Source organism: Uranotaenia lowii, chromosome 3 (genome assembly GCF_029784155.1).
Source record: "Uranotaenia lowii strain MFRU-FL chromosome 3, ASM2978415v1, whole genome shotgun sequence".
In the NCBI taxonomy this organism is placed as follows: Eukaryota; Metazoa; Arthropoda; class Insecta; order Diptera; family Culicidae; genus Uranotaenia; species Uranotaenia lowii.
This window is the reverse complement of record NC_073693.1, coordinates 13,908,870-13,930,046: the sequence shown is the minus strand read 5'-3', so window position 1 is coordinate 13,930,046 and position 21,177 is coordinate 13,908,870. Positions and strand designations below refer to the sequence as shown.

Here is a 21,177-nt window from a genome sequence, read left to right as displayed (position 1 = left end):
TTTTTGTCATTTTTGTCATTTTTGTCATTTTTGTCATTTTTGTCATTTTTGTCATTTTTGTCATTTTTGTCATTTTTGTCATTTTTGTCATTTTTTTCATTTTTGTCATTTTTGTCATTTTTGTCATTTTTGTCATTTTTGTCATTTTTGTCATTTTTGTCATTTTTGTCATTTTGTCATTTTTGTCATTTTTGTCATTTTTGTCATTTTTGTCATTTTTGTCATTTTTGTCATTTTTGTCATTTTTGTCATTTTTGTCATTTTTGTCATTTTTGTCATTTTTGTCATTTTTGTCATTTTTGTCATTTTTGTCATTTTTGTAATTTTTGTAATTTTTGTCATTTTTGTCATTTTTGTCATTTTTGTCATTTTTGTCATTTTTGTCATTTTTGTCATTTTTGTCATTTTTGTCATTTTTGTCATTTTTGTCATTTTTGTCATTTTTGTCATTTTTGTCATTTTTGTCATTTTTGTCATTTTTGTCATTTTTGTCATTTTTGTCATTTTTGTCATTTTTGTCATTTTTGTCATTTTTGTCATTTTTGTCATTTTTGTCATTTTTGTCATTTTTGTCATTTTTGTCATTTTTGTCATTTTTGTCATTTTTGTCATTTTTGTCATTTTTGTCATTTTTGTCATTTTTGTCATTTTTGTAATTTTTGTCATTTTTGTCATTTTTGTCATTTTTGTCATTTTTGTCATTTTTGTCATTTTTGTCATTTTTGTCATTTTTGTCATTTTTGTCATTTTTGTCATTTTTGTCATTTTTGTCATTTTTGTCATTTTTGTCATTTTTGTCATTTTTGTCATTTTTGTCATTTTTGTCATTTTTGTCATTTTTGTCATTTTTGTCATTTTTGTCATTTTTGTCATTTTTGTCATTTTTGTCATTTTTGTCATTTTTGTCATTTTTGTCATTTTTGTCATTTTTGTCATTTTTGTCATTTTTGTCATTTTTGTCATTTTTGTCATTTTTGTCATTTTTGTCATTTTTGTCATTTTTGTCATTTTTGTCATTTTTGTCATTTTTGTCATTTTTGTCATTTTTGTCATTTTTGTCATTTTTGTCATTTTTGTCATTTTTGTCATTTTTGTCATTTTTGTCATTTTTGTCATTTTTGTCATTTTTGTCATTTTTGTCATTTTTGTCATTTTTGTCATTTTTGTCATTTTTGTCATTTTTGTCATTTTTGTCATTTTTGTCATTTTTGTCATTTTTGTCATTTTTGTCATTTTTGTCATTTTTGTCATTTTTACCATTTTTGGTTTTTTTTCACTGCTGGCTAATTTTTTTAAAATTTTGGTCTTGTTTATTTTTGCCCCATCTAGTTTTCGTTTTTTTTTGTTAGTTCTGTGTTGTTTTTTTTTTTGATATTTTGGTTTCACTGTTGTTTTATTTACATTTGTTTCGTATTGATCTTATATTTAGCATAATTTAGAACTTTTTATTCTTGTTTCTTTGTCTTATTTTTATTTGATATTTCATTCATTTTTCTTTTTGCTTTGTTTTATTACTATTCTGTTTATGTTTTATTTTTGTTTCCTTTTTTGTTTTATATTTATCTGATTTTTGTGTTATTTTTGCCCTTATATTTGTGTTTTTTTATTCATTTCTGCCTTATTTTTTTTCATTATGTGCTTTTTTGTATATTTGTTATTTTATTTTTCATGTTTCTTACTGTTAATTTCTGTTGGTTTTTTTTGCATTTTTATAATTTTTTTGTCTTATTTTTACCATTTTTATCTAATTTATGTCTCATGTTTAATCTGTTTCTGTTTCTATTTTATCACATATTTGCTCTATTTTAAAGTTATTTTGAATTTGATTTTTTCTTCTTGGATTTTCGACTTATCTCTTATTCTATTTTTTTTTATGATTTTACATTTTTGTCTCATTTCTGTCTGTATTTCTTCTTCTAGTTTTTCTCTTTATTTTTTCAAATGTTCACAATGATTACTTCATTTTTCTATTTTTGTTGGTTCGTGTTTAGTTTTGTCGCATTTTTATCGAGTTGTTTTATTAATTTTTTATTGTTGTTTTCCTTTTTTAAGCAATTGTAGATAATTTTTTCCAGATTTTTCTCTGTTTTCGTATATTTTTTTTCCTAGAGCAGGCTAATTTTGCTTATTTTTTGCTATATTTAGTCTTATATTACATGATTTTATCTTTGTTTAATTTTTGACTAATGTTTGTTTTTTTTTTATTCATTTCCATGTTTTTTTTGTCTTTTTCTCGTTTCATTTTTGTCTTCCTTCTGTTTAATTTTCATATCGTATTTTGAATCACTATTGTTGATTTGTTTTACATACAGATCAAGAACATTGTTTTTTTGTTTGCTATCTTTTTAATCAATTTTGTCTAGTTTTTTGTCATTTGAATCCTTTTGTTAGAAATTTTTATAAATTTCCGACTAATTTAATGTAAATATTCAATAATATTGAAATACGAATCCATAAATAAAAAACAAAAATCGTTAGACTAAACATTCTCGTTAGATATTTATTCGACAGCAAAAATTTATATGAATTTAGCCTACAGTAAGCTTAATCTCGGTTGGTTCCTCCAAATAGCTGAAGCAATCTCTCACCATGCAGAGCGACGTTCCTGAAGCTACCAGCACAAAAACCACAATCATCAGTTGTATCAACTGGATTGCTTGCAGCATCGGAAGCAGCATTTTAACTAAAACAATGATAAAAATCGTCTTTAGAAATATATCTATACATTTTTTTCATTTTCAATTTTTATACTTATTGGGAACCACGCTGATCTGACCAAAATTTCAGTTGATCTTTGCTCCATTTTATCAAAGCTAATTTTTTGTCAACATTCACTGTAATTACTGGGACTGTCAATTCCAAGACCAGAACCCGGCACGAGTCTATTAGGGTACAGATACAGTGCCGAGATGAAAATAAACATCAGAAATGAGCCAATCTTGAGCGCCAACAATGGGGCAACTGCCGTCAGTAAAAAACTCCCTGAAAAATAAACAATCTCAATTTGAGGAATTTTAAACTTCAGAAGCGAAATTCTGGCGTCTAAATTTAGGATTTATTTCAATCATACTTACAATGCTTCAAAAGAAAGCTGAGATTCGGATTGACAGCATCTAGTGCTGGAAAATCGTATAATTCGCAGTTTCCGGAAGTAGTAAACATCAACAGCAATGAACTCACCAAGACTAATTTCAATGTTATCATGTTTCGTTTCGGAATCAAAAGGAAAACTAAACTTCATTATTGGATTTATTTTAATTTCATCGGTTTGAGAAAGTTGCTCATTGCAATAATTGAACGACATTTGGACCTTAAAAACTAACAATAAATAATTGGATCACATTCATTCATCAAATAACTCATTCATCGTCTGGGCATTCAAGCTCAAACACGCACTTCCCACGGTTCAGTGCTTTTGATTCGTGCTGCCGTCTTTCGGTTCGTAACGCCTCAGAATCAGTCTGTTGACCGGATCCGAAGCTATTGGGCGCCATTCGGTCTGCTGGCCAAAGCTACGATCAATTTCGTTCTCTTGATCGTGCTCAGCTTCCTCCTGTTCCTGGTCCACTTGTTCTTCCGGTTCTTCTGTTGTGGTCGTCGTCGGAAGTCCCTTCCTTCGGTGAGAAACCGGCCTCGTTGGACGCTTCGGAACGGCACACTCGGCATAGATTCGACCACAGTCCCGGTACGATCGGGCCTTCTCATCCGATGCATCTCGGTAGTTGTGGAAGATGTCGCGACTGAGAAAGAAAAGTTGTTAATTTTTTCTGCATTAGGCAGGTTCGTCGCTCCAGTGAAATCCACCAAGCATTGAAGTCACTTACCCCATGGCACGTGTCACGAACAGCAGAATCGGATTCTGGCGCGAGTGGAAGTCAAACTCGCACACAAAGCGCTTCCGGCAGGCACGGGTGTCCACCCCCAGGAAGCGGAAGCCCAGCTCCGTCAGCTGATCGGTCCAGTACATTCTATAAATTTGAAAAAAAAAAAACAGATTGTTTTAAACCTGGTATTTGAATTCCAAAAGACAGATTCTGCGCGTTTTTATCGCATGCAAGTGATTTTATCCGTTATCGAATAAAAAATTAATCATTTTGACAAAAACCGAAGAAAAAAGGAAAAAACTTTTTCGCGTATTTTTCATGGTCTTGAACCCTATATTTGTGATTAAAAAAGTGTTAATTTCGACAACATTTGCAGAACAATTAATTTGGAACTGTTTCGTAAACCAAACTATACAGTATGAAGCCAACAAATAGTGCTTTCTTGTGCTATAAAATAAAATTCATTTATGTTCCAAAGAGTCTTTTCAAAATACGATCGCAAATGAATGAATTCACGTCACAAAAAGGTGAACATTGAAGGTGGTACTGATACTTTGGGAAGACTCGTTGTTTTTTTTTGTATACACAGTTTGAAATGTTTTTTGAAATAAAAAGACAATAACTTTAAATCCAGCATTATTATTACACGGATGAGTTTATCCTCGAACATAATTTAATTTGTTGGGAATTTAATCGGGAAGTATGCTGAAAAAGCTGTTTAACCTTCGAGATTTTCAGATATTTTTTTAAATTATTAAGTACATTTTTTTGAATAAATACTCTTTTAACACGTTCCTCTCCTACTCATAAAATGTCCAACTTTACAGAACTACAGAACAGAAAAGAATAAGGTTATAATCCGGGATAATTTTGAATAAAAAGAATATCTCCAAATTTGTTTTTGACTTTTGAAATTTAGACGTACTTTGTGTAACCCAATCTTGGCGACGATTGTGTTAAAGCCAAAAGTTTGGGAAAATTTTTTTTGGTAATTTTCTTGGAATGCGCGGAAATTCGCGAGAAGCGGTAAAAATTTTTGACGATAAGTTGTCCTGTAAGTGCAAATCTAGATAAAATTTTGATAAAATGAATTAAACTTATCGGAAGAAAAGTTTTTTTTTGCAAGATTCGTACACAAGAGCAGTGGTTTTCAAACTTGTTTGTCTCGCCGCCTCTTTTTGCTGAATTTTCGAGCTCACTGCTCCCTAGAGCAAATTTTGTAAAATATTAAAAAAAATATTTTTGTTATAAAATTGAAACTCAATCCAAACATACAATTTTTCTGAGATAAATATCGCTTAACATTGCAGTGAGAAATTGAGAATAATTTTTGAAGGATTACCAAATTCGAGTCAAACGAAAAAAAAAAACTTCTTAAAGCCTGAAGGTATGAGTCGTTTCCAATAGAGAATATGCTAAAAAACAAAAAAACATTTTTTTAATTGCAAATAAAAAAAGATCCATAAAATTTTTAATTTTTTTCTGAATTTGTATCTCAAGGGAATTATTTTCGTTAAATTTGCCCTGGGAGGCTTCAGATGTTACAAAAATTTTTTTAAATACGATTCATTTTTGCGACTTCAAAATACAATATTTGTTTGCAGATTTTTCAAATGTACATTTTTCAAGATATTTCAGGTTAAAATTTCTTATGATAAAAATAAAACCATAATTCAGAATTTTTTTTTCATTTTTCAACTGACCCCTTTTTTGCGGAAGTCATTTTTGTAATTTTTGTAATTTTTGTAATTTTTGTAATTTTTGTCATTTTTGTAATTTTTGTAATTTTTGTAATTTTTGTAATTTTTGTCATTTTTGTATTTTTTGTAATTTTTGTCATTTTCGCTATTTTTGTCATTTTTGTCATTTTTGTCATTTTTGTCATTTTTGTCATTTTTGTCATTTTTGTCATTTTTGTCATTTTTGTCATTTTTGTCATTTTTGTCATTTTTGTCATTTTTGTCATTTTTGTCATTTTTGTCATTTTTGTCATTTTTGTCATTTTTGTCATTTTTGTCATTTTTGTCATTTTTGTCATTTTTGTCATTTTTGTCATTTTTGTCATTTTTGTCATTTTTGTCATTTTTGTCATTTTTGTCATTTTTGTCATTTTTGTCATTTTTGTCATTTTTTGTCTTTTTTGTCATTTTTGTCATTTTTGTCATTTTTGTCTTTTTTGTCTTTTTTGTCATTTTTGTCATTTTTGTCATTTTTGTCATTTTTGTCATTTTTGTCATTTTTGTCATTTTTGTCATTTTTGTCATTTTTGTCATTTTTGTCATTTTTGTCATTTTTGTCATTTTTGTCATTTTTGTCATTTTTGTCATTTTTGTCATTTTTGTCATTTTTGTCATTTTTGTCATTTTTGTCATTTTTGTCATTTTTGTCATTTTTGTCATTTTTGTCATTTTTGTCATTTTTGTCATTTTTGTCATTTTTGTCATTTTTGTCATTTTTGTCATTTTTGTCATTTTTGTCATTTTTGTCATTTTTGTCATTTTTGTCATTTTTGTCATTTTTGTCATTTTTGTCATTTTTGTCATTTTTGTCATTTTTGTCATTTTTGTCATTTTTGTCATTTTTGTCATTTTTGTCATTTTTGTCATTTTTGTCATTTTTGTCATTTTTGTCATTTTTGTCATTTTTGTCATTTTTGTCATTTTTGTCATTTTTTTCATTTTTGCCATTTTTGTCATTTTTGTCATTTTTTTCATTTTTGTCATTTTTGTCATTTTTGTCATTTTTGTCATTTTTGTCATTTTTGTCATTTTTGTCATTTTTGTCATTTTTGTCTTTTTTGTCATTTTTGTCATTTTTGTCATTTTTGTCTTTTTTGTCTTTTTTGTCTTTTTTGTCATTTTTGTCATTTTTGTCATTTTTGTCATTTTTGTCATTTTTGTCATTTTTGTCATTTTTGTCATTTTTGTCATTTTTGTCATTTTTGTCATTTTTGTCATTTTTGTCATTTTTGTCATTTTTGTCATTTTTGTCATTTTTGTCATTTTTGTCTTTTTTGTCATTTTTGTCATTTTTGTCATTTTTGTCATTTTTGTCATTTTTGTCATTTTTGTCATTTTTGTCATTTTTGTCATTTTTGTCATTTTTGTCATTTTTGTCATTTTTGTCATTTTTGTCATTTTTGTCATTTTTGTCATTTTTGTCATTTTTGTCATTTTTGTCATTTTTGTCATTTTTGTCATTTTTGTCATTTTTGTCATTTTTGTCATTTTTGTCATTTTTGTCATTTTTGTCATTTTTGTCATTTTTGTCATTTTTGTCATTTTTGTCATTTTTGTCATTTTTGTCATTTTTGTCATTTTTGTCATTTTTGTCATTTTTGTCATTTTTGTCATTTTTGTCATTTTTGTCATTTTTGTCATTTTTGTCATTTTTGCCATTTTTGTCATTTTTGTCATTTTTGTCATTTTTGTCATTTTTGTCATTTTTGTCATTTTTGTCATTTTTGTCATTTTTGTCATTTTTGTCATTTTTGTCATTTTTGTTATTTTTGTCATTTTTGTCATTTTTGTCATTTTTGTCATTTTTGTCATTTTTGTCATTTTTGTCATTTTTGTCATTTTTGTCATTTTTGTTATTTTTGTCATTTTTGTCATTTTTGTCATTTTTGTCATTTTTGTCATTTTTGTCATTTTTGTCATTTTTGTCATTTTTGTCATTTTTGTTATTTTTGTCATTTTTGTCATTTTTGTCATTTTTGTCATTTTTGTCATTTTTGTCATTTTTGTCATTTTTGTCATTTTTGTCATTTTTGTCATTTTTGTCATTTTAGTCTTTTTTGTCTTTTTTGTCATTTTTGTCATTTTTGTCATTTTTGTCTTTTTTGTCATTTTTGTCATTTTTGTCATTTTTGTCATTTTTGTCATTTTTGTCATTTTTGTCATTTTTGTCATTTTTGTCATTTTTGTCATTTTTGTCATTTTTGTCATTTTTGTCATTTTTGTCATTTTTGTCATTTTTGTCATTTTTGTCATTTTTGTCATTTTTGTCATTTTTGTCATTTTTGTCATTTTTGTCATTTTTGTCATTTTTGTCATTTTTGTCATTTTTGTCATTTTTGTCATTTTTGTCATTTTTGTCATTTTTGTCATTTTTGTCATTTTTGTCATTTTTGTCATTTTTGTCATTTTTGTCATTTTTGTCATTTTTGTCATTTTTGTCATTTTTGTCATTTTTGTCATTTTTGTCATTTTTGTCATTTTTGTCATTTTTGTCATTTTTGTCATTTTTGTCATTTTTGTCATTTTTGTCATTTTTGTCATTTTTGTCATTTTTGTCATTTTTGTCATTTTTGTCATTTTTGTCATTTTTGTCATTTTTGTCATTTTTGTCATTTTTGTCATTTTTGTCATTTTTGTCATTTTTGTCATTTTTGTCATTTTTGTCATTTTTGTCATTTTTGTCATTTTTGTCATTTTTGTCATTTTTGTCATTTTTGTCATTTTTGTCATTTTTGTCATTTTTGTCATTTTTGTCATTTTTGTCATTTTTGTCATTTTTGTCATTTTTGTCATTTTTGTCATTTTTGTCATTTTTGTCATTTTTGTCATTTTTGTCATTTTTGTAATTTTTGTCATTTTTGTCATTTTTGTCATTTTTGTCATTTTTGTCATTTTTGTCATTTTTGTCTTTTTTGTCTTTTTTGTCTTTTTTGTCTTTTTTGTCATTTTTGTCTTTTTTGTCATTTTTGTCTTTTTTGTCATTTTTGTCATTTCTGTCATTTTTGTCATTTTTGTCATTTTTGTCATTATTGTCATTTTTGTCATTTTTGTCATTTTTGTCATTTTTGTCATTTTTGTCATTTTTGTCATTTTTGTCATTTTTGTCATTTTTGTCATTTTTGTCATTGTCTTTTTAGTCATTTTTGTCATTTTTGTCATTTTTGTCATTTTTGTCATTTTTGTCATTTTTGTCATTTTTGTCATTTTTGTCATTTTTGTAATTTTTGTCATTTTTGTCATTTTTGTCATTTTTGTCATTTTTGTCATTTTTGTCATTTTTGTCATTTTTGTCATTTTTGTCATTTTTGTCATTTTTGTCATTTTTGTCATTTTTGTCATTTTTGTCATTTTTGTCATTTTTGTCATTTTTGTCATTTTTGTCATTTTTGTCATTTTTGTCACTTTTGTCATTTTTGTCATTTTTGTCATTTTTGTCATTTTTGTCATTTTTGTCATTTTTGTCATTTTTGTCATTTTTGTCATTTTTGTCATTTTTGTCATTTTTGTCATTTTTGTCATTTTTGTCATTTTTGTCATTTTTGTCATTTTTGTCATTTTTGTCATTTTTGTCATTTTTGTCATTTTTGTCATTTTTGTCATTTTTGTCATTTTTGTCATTTTTGTCATTTTTGTCATTTTTGTCATTTTTGTCATTTTTGTCATTTTTGTCATTTTTGTCATTTTTGTCATTTTTGTCATTTTTGTCATTTTTGTCATTTTTGTCATTTTTGTCATTTTTGTCATTTTTGTCATTTTTGTCATTTTTGTCATTTTTGTCATTTTTGTCATTTTTGTCATTTTTGTCATTTTTGTCATTTTTGTCATTTTTGTCATTTTTGTCATTTTTGTCATTTTTGTCATTTTTGTCATTTTTGTCATTTTTGTCATTTTTGTCATTTTTGTCATTTTTTTTCATTTTTGTCATTTTTGTCATTTTTGTCATTTTTGTCATTTCTGTCGTTTTTGTGATTGTCAGTTACATAGATATGACAAATCGAAAGAAATATATATAAAAAAATGGACAAAAATATTAAAAATCTTATCTCAGTTTTTTCATTTTGAGCATTTTTGCATATTTTGATTGTTTTTGGATTACATCTCGGTATAATGTGTAAGTAGAATTGAATTTGTTCTTATTTTCGGTTTTCGATTATTTTTACGATCACCCGATGGATTAATGACAACACCATCCTAGTGAAAAATAATGGTTAAGATGCCTTATAGACTATGGTTGCCACATCGCTCGGTTTTATCCGGGTTTGCCCGGATATTTAATACAAAGTTTGGGAACGGCCCTGTTGCACGGATTTCATTTAAAAAAAGACCTGAATTTGCGCGGATTTTTTCACTTTATTTAGCAAATCAAACAAAAAAAATGATGTAAATTTGTTTATTTGTGGCTCCAAAAAAAAAAAAATTTTCGAGGAAGTTTTGCAAAAATAATTATGAAAGGTTTTTTGGAAGCCTAAAATACGGTTAAAAATCTGTCGATAAATTTTGATGAAAATGTTGCTTTCAAATTTTTGTTTCTTGATTTCTGTCAAGTAATTTCTGGGTATGACAAAATTTGCCCGCATATTGCATGCCTTGGGTTTTGCCAGGTTTTTTTTTTTAATTTCCCGGATTCGTCCGGCCCGGATACGTGCTGAAAAAATTCTGGCAACCTTATTATAAACATTCTAATGGTTAACATGTGTTTGGCATGATTTATTATTTACTTTATTCGACAACACTGAACCATTAGTTTTCTGGAAAATCCGAAAGTCCCAGAAAGTCAATTTTTTGCCAACCTTTTCGTGGTGAAAACAACAGATATGGACGTTTTTTTTTTGCATTTTTATGTCATTGAAATTTTGAGTTTTTTTTTATTTCTTTTGCCGATCACTCCCCCCAGATGATTTTCTAAGGTATGAAAATCATAATTTTCAGCTCTCTTCGTCACCCCTAGATCAAGTCCGATTGTCCATGGATTTGTCTAATATGTATGGTCCTTTCCGGAATTCGACATAACACTTTCCGCTAACCCCCTAATAAATGTATTTAAAATAAGGTTGCCAGAATTTTTTCAGCACGTATCCGGGCCGAACAAACCGGGCAATTTTTATGGAAAAACTTTGCAAAATCCGGGCATTCGATTTCAAATTGACGACCATAAATCTGGGCAATATTCAGCAGTGGTTGTATTTGGTTGAGAATGAATTGATCAACCTTCTCTCGCTCAACGCTTTACTCGGAAGCAGGGTTGCCAACATTTATTTTCAAAAATCAGGGAACTTGCGAAATAAAAATCAGGCAAAATCAAACTACGTAAAAGTAACGGAAATTTCGCTCAAAGTGATGACCTTTTTTTTTTGGTCATCGCTCCACATTTTCAATATGTGTTGTGAGCCTACTTAGTTGAATAATTCTGTTGCATCAAAGCAATTCCTTCAATTATCTTTTTCAATAAGAATTAACGGGAATCTTTCGATTGCTTTGATTCAGCCACATTTTCACTTTTTCACTTCAGCTATGGTACCTATTCCAGTTCCTTACTACCCCTTTTTCATGACATTCGCAAAAATCAGGCAAAATCAGGCATATTTTCAAAAATCAGGGAAAATCAATGGCTTATCAGGTTGTCAGGCAGAGCCTCGAAAAATCAGGCAACGCCTGAAAAATCAGGCACATTGGCATCTCTGCTCGGAAGCAAAGGTTGCTTTGAGGCAGCGAAAACGACAAAACTGATGATGCATACGCTCTCAACATGGCCCGCTTCACGAAGCAATATACATTCGAGGCAGCGAATCCAAAAAACCAAACGAATGTCTCTCACTCATCTCCTGTTACATTCTCGAGGGAACCGAATTCAAAAGGCACAGCAAACCCGAGTCTCTTCGTTTGTGCCTGGATCGAATACCCGAGGTTTTTCTGCTGTTGCTATTATTGCACAGCAACCGCACACAGACAGCTTGTGTTTTCGTTTCTTTTTCCTCCCCCCTCCTTGCTCCATACGTTTCGGGCCTATGCAATGCAATTCGCTCGGTTGTGTCGTTGTTGCCTCAACCTTTGCGGCGAGGTTGAAGATGTTCTCCTCAACGACAGCTATCGGCTTGAGTCCATCCAGTTCATCAAATTCAATAACGTTAATGAGTATGTGTGCCTCGTCTTCTTCATGCATCATGTAGCAACCGAACGTTGAGAGAGTTTGTTCGGGGCAGCACCAGGGTTGCCACCTTTTTTCAAAAAATGTCTGGAACAATTGGGCCGAAATGTCTGGAAATGGGTATAAATGTCTGGAACATTGTAGTGTTGAGCTAGTCGGGGAGAATAGAATCGAAAAACGAAAAAAAACGCCCGAACATCAAATTTTTCTTATCATTTCACCGACCAATGTAAACATTGATTCTTTTATTTTCTTTGGGTTATAGGAGGCGGAATAGCTGCGCTGCTGCCAACTGTGAACTTTTCAGTATTGGGTGACAAAAATGTAAACAAAGGAAATAAAATTTTGTCAGTTTAGAATGGATAGATTTTTCAGTTTTCTCGTATTGCGTATATGGGGATCATGCTTCTAGTTGAAAATAAAAACTTGTATTTGCCCTTTAAAGTGCGGAGTGAAATTCATGAAAATTTGAAGACTTCAAAAGGAAATATTTTGCTGTTGAAAAACTTCAATTAAAAAAGGCATGTGAATAGATAAAATGATGATAAAAGTGCAGATTAAGATCCGAACTATGCGTTCATTAATGTTTTTCTTTCCATTTCTTCGTATTTTTTGCAAAAAATACGTGCCAACCCTTCAAAACATCTTGTGAGAGCAAAAATCATTGGGCGGCATGCATATAACTCACCGGTAAAAAGTGCCATGAACCTAGAATCACGATTTATTAATTCGGAAGATCGGAAAAGTTCGCTAGGAACCAATCTGACAAAGATTTAGGAAACATCAACTACCTCCAAATTTCGCGGAGAACAATTCAGCATCGAGCAGTCAAAAATAATGAAAATTTTATTCAATTCAACACTTGAATGTTTTCGTATGATTTGTGTCCATTAATTAATTATTATAGTACTTTTCAACCGAGGTCAGTGTTCGCTTTATTATGATAAACATAAAATCTGCCCTATGGAACTCAATACACAAAAAAAAACTTGCCGGCAAGATCGAAAGCTCAGATTGGTACACGAAATTCAATGTAATTTTGCAAAAAAAAATCAATGAAAATCCAAGAGATTTCATCAATCATCCAATTAAATTAAATTAACAAAATTGGTTAAGGACCTTTTTTGATTGTTTATTCAAATCAGATATTTTTCTTGATTTGGTAATTTTCTTGATTAACAAGTCCTTTTTTCAAACACCGACATTGTCCGGAATCTTGATTGACGAAATTTCGTGCTGGGGAACGATTTGCTTTAAGATTTTCCTCCTGCGACCATCATTTCACCTCCTTCAGAGAAAGCCACAACAAATGAGAAGTCCAATGCTACCGTTTTGATGTGTTTAGCTTGCTCCTGAAACAACAAATGTTCTTAGTTTGACGGACATTTTTACAGACAATAGTGAGTTTATTATTTTTAAAATAAGGTATCGATGAATAAAACCATTCTTTGCGCAGGTTTTGGTAGTGAAAGTTTTTCAAAATCTTTTGTTTCAAATTAAATATCACTATTTCAAAATTACAATTTTAAACAGCACAAAAATATCACAGTCTTAAACAACCGATTATTGCTTGACAAACACAATAACCGATCACCAAAATAAGAGACATGAGAGAACACATTAATATTAACTTTAATCTACTCACCGTTTTATCCTAAACACACGAAATATTGTTTAAAAAGTGATTTATAATTTCAGTTTTTATAACAACTTTGTTTATGTTTCACTTCACCCAAAATCGCTGTCAGATTTTGTGCTTCCATTGCCTATTGTATTAAGCTTTATCATTCCTTTTAGAAAATTTGAAAAATGATATCACGTGAACTTTTGTCGGTTCCAAAAAAAAATGCAAAGTTTCAACAGCTCTATCCAGTTATTGGGTTAATTTCTGCCAAAATAAGTGATTTTTCAAAAATAAGAATGCATTTGGTTGGTAATGCACATCACAAATCCTTGAAATCGAAACACATCAACCACTATCTCAATGTTTGGCTATGAAAAATGATGCAGCGAATTTCTATCCTCCCTACCCACGTGTTGAGAAGCTTATTTCAATACTAAAATTTTAAAATAATACGTTATATCAAAAATTGAAAGTTCAGAATATAAACCATCTGTTTATCAATTTATATTCCGGAATCCAGGTTCATTTAGAAATTGTTATTTCAAATCGCAGATTCATTGTTATAAATTATTATTATTGTTATTATAAATTAAAAGTTATCGGGATCCAAATTGGAAAAAAAAATAAAGTTAAAGATTTTGTTCCTTTCTGATTGCATACAGTCATATCTAGATTGGTAATATTGAAAAACCTTTTTTCATTGTTAAAACCTTTCTATCAAGTAATGCAAAAAATTCAGGTTAAAAAATGGATTTAGATTTTTTCCTCGGAGGAGAAATTGTAAAAGTAAAAATTATTTTAAGCACGACTTTTGAAGTATATTTTCACAGCGTGAATTAATTTGTTTATAAAATAACTTGAATGCGAACCAAATTATTTAAACTTTCGTGTCGAGCATTTGTCCAACGAGGCTTGTCGAGATAATTTTTGTAACATTAAATAACATGACTTGAGTACATACGATTTTAAACAAGACATCGTAGGTTTCAATGTTTATGTATTCAGAATATCAATATTCTGATTTCACTTTTAGATAACTATTCAGATTAAAGTTTTCGTTAAAGACAACTAACACCATTTTGAGAAATCTCAGCCAAGTTTAGCAGAGCCTAGATTGCGACGTTGAATTAGTCAATGTCTACTTTTTCAATGGCTATGAAACGTCTAAAACTGTTTTTCAATTTCTTTTGCAATTTCACCAAGGCCGGATTAAGGGGGGGGCAAAGGGGGCAATTGCCCCGGGCCCCCCGGCTCAGGGGGGCCCCCCGAGGGAAAAAAAGTTTAAACATTACTTTTATCATACTTCTTCAATTTCTTCAAATCTATGAAAAGAAATCAAAACTAGAAAATCGGAATGAAAACTTGAAACATAACTAAAGGGACCCTCGATTTATATCTAGAATCGTTTTTCTTTCACATAAGTTAAGGGGGCCCCCTAGTGTAAGCTGTGACGGAGTTTTTCCGCATTTTGTGGGCTGAGAATATCAAAATCTTTGTATTAAATTTCAAAATTTTCAACCCAAAATATGGACAAAAATAATGTAAGTTGAATTCGAAAATTTTTTTTTTGACTAAAATTACAAAGAACATGATGCGAAACATCTCAAATTTTCATTTTTTTTTTCATCGAAACTTGTCAGTCAGGATATTCTGTACAGAACAGGTAAAATAAAGAAAAACATCTCCACATTTTCATAACATATAAACGTCTAGCACAATAATAACTTCAACTTTCCAAGTAATGGTTACTGCACTAAAATAGCAACTAATTCTGCCAAAGCCAGTGCTAAGAGAGTACAGAGAAGCTTGATAAAAAAATTGAATTTTACCCGGGCAGTATCCGGGTTAAAATCCTTTTCTCTACCTATTTTTGAAAATAAATTCTTTAAAACAAGCTTTAGTTGCTTAAATTGGACCAATCGACAGTACAGAGTTTCTTTATTGAATTTCCATCCCAATTTCAGTCTTAGACTTTAATTCGTATTGACACATTTTCAACTGATTTAACAATAGGAAATATCCTGAATTAACCATATCAATTTCAAATGATCATTCTCAAATTATAATATAAACTATCTCATAGTTGAGTTGCTAAAATCATTGAGTGATGCTCTTACCATGAATATTACTATGTTTTTAATCTTATCTTTTTCCAGAAACAATTCATTGAGATTTTCAAGTCTTATGTTGTTTCTTCAGTTACTGAAGTTCATTTTCATGGTTTTTCTGAATTTTGAGAACTCGGGATCTTCGTTTAAGGTGCCTAACTCATTCTCGCTTCTATACATATTTTTTTAATCGACCATTTTTGCTTTTATACCCTTTTGGCTTTGAGGGCATCGAATGAAACTTTCGTCACATTTAGAAGGACAATTTTATAACAGTTGTTTTTATCTGATGAGAATCATATTTATAAATATCTCATCAAAAGGTTTTTGTATTTTAAAGATATAGAATTGATATTCATATTTGGTGTAATTCCTTATTTGGCTTCTTCAAAGTTACAGAATCTCTTTTTTTTTTAAATATAATTCATATTTAGTTTCTCAAAACTTGATTTCAAATTAGGATTTAGATTTGAGACACTGAACTGTGGCTCTAAATATAACCTGATTTTCAGTTTTGAATTATCAAGCTCTTTCATCTGTATCTCTATGAAATCTTAATTTTATTATTTAGTTTATTTTATATTCTATGTTTCAAACCTTTATGATACTTCCCAATTGTCATGATGTCCCATATTTCCTAGATATATCACTTAATATATCTAGCTGGTTATTTTTCGAAGAATTCTAGTTGGTGATAAGGGTATTAAAAAAATATCAATTGAATTTTGCATTTTGCAGCTCGAATCAAAGCTTTCATTTTCGGAAAATTTTTAAGGTCCACCGCAACGTTTGCAAGTGATTAATTTACAATTTTAATTTGCCAGACAATACAGAAACTATCTTCTACGCAGACAACTTGGCTATTTGAAGACAGTATACTAAACTCATCTACAGTTCTTTAACACGTTTAAAATGTTTTGTATTCTCAAGGATAGCATTTGAAAAAAAATCGAATCATAGGGGCCCCCCGAGAAAAAATTGCCCCGGCCCCCCCGATGGCTTAATCCGGCCCTAAATTTCACAATATATGTATAACAACATAGCTGCTGAATTTTAACAAAAATAGTATTGATTTGATTTGGCAAGTTTGAAGCGTTTGTGTCTGGCGTAAAATTTGATAAGTTGTGATGTATGTAGATGATCCAGTTTGGAATGTTACGTAGGCACATTATTATGATTTTTTTATAACTACTTGTGATGTTTATACTAGAAAAAAATGTAAATTGATTACAGTGTTTTCATTTCTAGTAACTGATTCGAGTGGGGAATATGCCCATTAAACAATTTTTTCTGAGTTTTTCGGATTTTGACTTAGAAATCATATCAGTCTTTTCATTTCAGTCTCAGGTTTCAGATTGAAATAATAAATAGACTCGGGCATATTAAAAAAATTCCAGCAAACCTGACCATTTCGAAACCGCACTTTCTCTGTCTCAAACTTCTCAAAAATTTCCGAAAAAACAGTCACTTTCCGCGGACGGGACGCAAGAACGCGTGTTTTCATGCCACGGAAACACCAAGAAAAGAATGACACATGGCCGCCGGCTGGTCGCATTGTATTTGAATATGCCTTTTCACACAGCCCAGTGATGAAATAAGTTCGGGACGAAATGATTCCAAATTCACCCAGTATGCACGTTTTTTTTTTTATTATTTATTTAAAGATAAAACTAAACCTAATTTACATTTCCTTTAAATTATCTTCATTTAAATCGTTATGGAACTATGTGTAAAAACTGATTAACCCTAAAAAAAACAACCCACGATCCATAATGTGCGCTTAACAAACTCTAATGAACTTATCCAAGATAAGTGCACCGAGTAGTTTCACGTCACAACAGTGTTTTATTTCTTTCGTCTAGTTGACTCGCATGAGGCACTTCTTGTTCCGCGTAACCTTGAAAACCTAGCTTGCGCTCGTAAAGAATCCTCGCCTCCAGCTGGAACTATCATATGTTTCCGTTCCACCGTCTCGCTGCCTGAAGTATCGTCACTGCCATTGAGCAGGCACTTCTGATTCCACCTCCATGTAAATTCCCCTGACACCATTCAAAATGGGATACCCTGAGTCCACAGAATAACGTTCGCGCACCATTTGTTCAATTTTTCCATACTTTGATAAAACTGTCGAAATTTGCTTGTCCTCTACTTCGGGAGGAAGTCCAAAAATTCTAATGTACTTCAATAATCCACTAGCTTCAGAAACCCTGACATTAATTTGACTGCCGTCTGCATATTCAAAAATAACCTTATCACCAAGCTTCGCCAACACCATTTTCTTAAAACTTTCCGTTTGGAATTTCACATAAAGACTGAAATCTTCACGATACATCGCGTCGAGGTTATCACAACTCCATTCATTTTTTCGGAAGAAATCAAAAACTTCACTATTGGTAGGATTCCGAGTCTGATTTCCGAAACGCAGTTTGATGGTCTTCTCTCGCTTGGGTTCCATTTTGCTTTCGAGTTAACTATCCCTGGACGAAGCCTTTGTTTTCACAATTCCAAAATGCAGAGCAAGCTGATACCACGTCCGAACTACTTCGCAACTGAGAGCGAACTGGATAACACGTTCGGACCGAGACAGTTTTCGTCCGAATTCGGACGATTATGATTCAAACTTGGTCAGAGTCATTCGGTGGGAACAAAACCCACCGGGCTATTGATAAGAGCGAAGTGAGCTCGAACAATTCTACTCCACCTCAGTCAGTTAAAGTAGTCAATAATGCCAAAATAGATTAAAATTTTGAAAAAAAAACTTTGTCAATCAAAAAATGTCTGGAATTGTCTGGAAGAAATACTTAAAATCTGGAAGTCTGGATACCAAAAAAAAAGTCTGGCCGGAGGTCAAAAAGTCTGGAAGATCCAGACAAAATCTGGAAGGTTGACATCCCTGGGCAGCACACGAATAGTGTCTCTCAGAGCAGATCCTCCTCATGGGGGGAGGTTTGAATGAATGTATATTAGACTAGTTCACTTTTCGGTTTTTTTCGTTGATCGCAACGCCACTTACACGGTTTGATCCTCATTCATTTTCAAGTACTCTGGCCAAATTTGAGCTCATTTGAGTAAGTTTCCGGCGTGCGCTAGGAGTTTTATTGAAAAAAGTCCATTTTTCTGGAAATTTTCGTAGATGTGTTCCTAGCAAGCTGTTGTTAATATAAAATGATAATTTTATAGTGCTCGGTGATTGGTATGACAAGCATTCGTATGGACCTGTTTTAGATAATTGACTAAATCAAACCGAAAAAATTAAAAAATTCGTGAACTACCAACTTTTACAGGAAATTTACTTACAAGTTGAGAGCTTAAAATCAGTAGTAAATAGAAAAAAATATTTTCGATATAAACTTTTCATAAAAAGATAGCCTTATTTATAACCTTTAATTTGATGTATAACACTTAATGATCGAAAGAGTGCTAGCAAAGTTATTCAAATATCTATGCAACAAATTTGATTTGATAAAATATTTTTCATTAAAGTTTGCTCCACACCAACTTGTGCACAAGAAAGGATATTTTATTCAATCAAGTACCCCATGACGGGGCCAGGAGTTAAAAAAAGCGCGCGCTTTAATCAAGTTGTAAGCAAGTCCTCTTGATGCCACGTTTTGTAGGTTGCATGATGCTAAAACTTGAATGGAGACAACATTATGATTCAAAGAATGTGATGTGAATGTTCGAATATCTTTGCTTGTACTGTTGCGATAATTAAGTGTTATACATCAAATTAAAGGTTATAAATAAGGCTATCTTTTTATGAAAATTTTATATCAAAAAATTTTTTTTTCTATTTACTACTGATTTTAAGCTCTTAACTTGTAAGTAAATTTTCTGTAAAAGTTGGTAGTTTATGAATATTTAAATTTTTTCGGTTTGATTTAGTCAATTATCTAAAACAGGTGCATACGAATGCTTGTCATACCAATCACCGAGCACTATAAAATTATCAATTTATATTAACAACAGCTTGCTAAAACACATCTACGAAAATTTTCCAGAAAAATGGACTTTTCTCAATAAAACTTCTAGCGCACGCTGGAAACTTACTCAAATGAGCTCAAATTCGGCCAGAGTTCTTGAAAATGAATGAGGATCAAACCGTGTAAGTGGCGTTGTGATCAGCGAAAAAAGCCGAAAAGTGAACTAGTCTAATGTATATGTATCGTCTCCTGTATTACTATGCGAGGTCTCAAAGCGTGTATTTTGAGAGCCTCTGATGAGAGAATTGGTGAGGATTTCAATCACTGATATTCAGGCACATTTTGTCAAAACTCAGAAATTCTTGAACAAAAATCAAGAAAGAAAAAAAAATTTCCATCAAAACTCATTGATAGATTTTGAATCGCGTTTTAGGCTTCCAAAAAACTTTTCATGATAATTTTTCTAAAACTCTCAAAAAATTTCGTTTTGGAGGTGTTTGTTGTTTTTTCTGTTTAATTTGCCAAATAAGATTAAGAAATCCAGTCAAAATCCGGCCATTTTTCAATGAAACCCGGGAAACCGGGCCGGGCCGGATTGTTCTCACCGGGCAATCTGGCAACCTTCATTTAAAATATTTATTTTTGGAAAATTAAAGGTATCCATATCCAGCCTTGTACTCGACACAAAAGTGGCATCTACATTTACGACTATATTTATTTCTCTGATTTTTGTTATTTTCATTCAAAGGTGCAATAAAGTACAAAAAATGGATTCACGTGACTGTAAAATGTGTTTAAATTCAAATTTGGAACGAATTTAACACAGTAAATAAAAAGAATTCAATGTTACAGTTCTCCTGGAATTGAATTTTAAATACTTGGGATCCTGATAAAAACGATTTAACGATTCCCCTTTAAAAGATCACAAACTGAACCACACTATCTGCCTTACTCATTTTCCAGCAACTCCTGATCCTCCTGGCGGCCGACATCCCGGCGTCCTCGTCTTTTAGAACCAGCAGCTGCCATCGCGGACGCCGAGGCAGCAATCGAGGGCGCTCCGGGTCCAGTAGAGTACGAAGAAGAGCTTGCACCGGGATACGACGCTGACCAATGTTCCGGTGGCCCCGGGTAGCTGGAGATATATTCGGGACCCGAGGCGTGATAAGGCGTATAATCATCACTGGCAAACGGCGGAATCGAATCAAATACGCCTGAGTGCCCACAGAAGCCACCGGGCCAAATTTTGTGCCCAAAGAAGTAGATTCCAACTAAAAAAATTCCCAGGGCCACGATTTTCGCTTTGATGAACAGGAGCGTTCCCACTTGTGTTATCAACGGTGTCACTGGAAGAATCACAACGAGAAAAAAAAACATTTCACTAAAATGAATCACTCCAACCGAGAAAGGGGGGATGAATTCTTACAAGTCCTGAGAAGAAATCGGTAGAATCTCTTCCTGCCACGCGATTCCACTTCATCCTTCGGGGATGATTCGGGGGTAGTCGTCGTCTCGATGGCCACCACAACTGCCAAACCGAGTGAGAACACTAAAAGTTCTCGTAGCACTTTCATTTTCGTTCGATTGTTCAAAATAGAAAAGACAAATAAACACTGGCACCGATTTTAAGCTTGAACGTGAGAGACTTATCCTAATGAACGACGATCGGTTTACTGGTAGGCGCTTTTTGCTGCCAATATCGTTTTATACGGGGTCCATACGTCCAGAAACGGGTAGACGTCGTGGAATATGAAGGTGTTAATTTTTAGTGATAACAAGTAATGATCGGCTGGGTACTGGTGATGGCAAAATTA

At 31.2% G+C, this 21,177-nt stretch overlaps 1 protein-coding gene across 1 annotated transcript; it reads right to left on the bottom strand.

Moving 5' to 3' along the window:
• Positions 1–3,269: 3,269 nt before the first annotated feature.
• LOC129757272 (uncharacterized) lies at positions 3,270–21,027 on the bottom strand. Its single transcript, XM_055754435.1, has 4 exons — positions 20,790–21,027; positions 20,316–20,709; positions 3,825–3,968; positions 3,270–3,740 (listed from the first exon to the last, which is right to left on the bottom strand). The coding sequence occupies exons 1-4, from the start codon at positions 20,935–20,937 to the stop codon at positions 3,407–3,409; spliced, it is 1,020 nt and encodes a 339-aa protein (XP_055610410.1). The 5' UTR covers positions 20,938–21,027; the 3' UTR covers positions 3,270–3,406.
• Between the last annotated feature and the right edge of the window lie 150 nt (positions 21,028–21,177).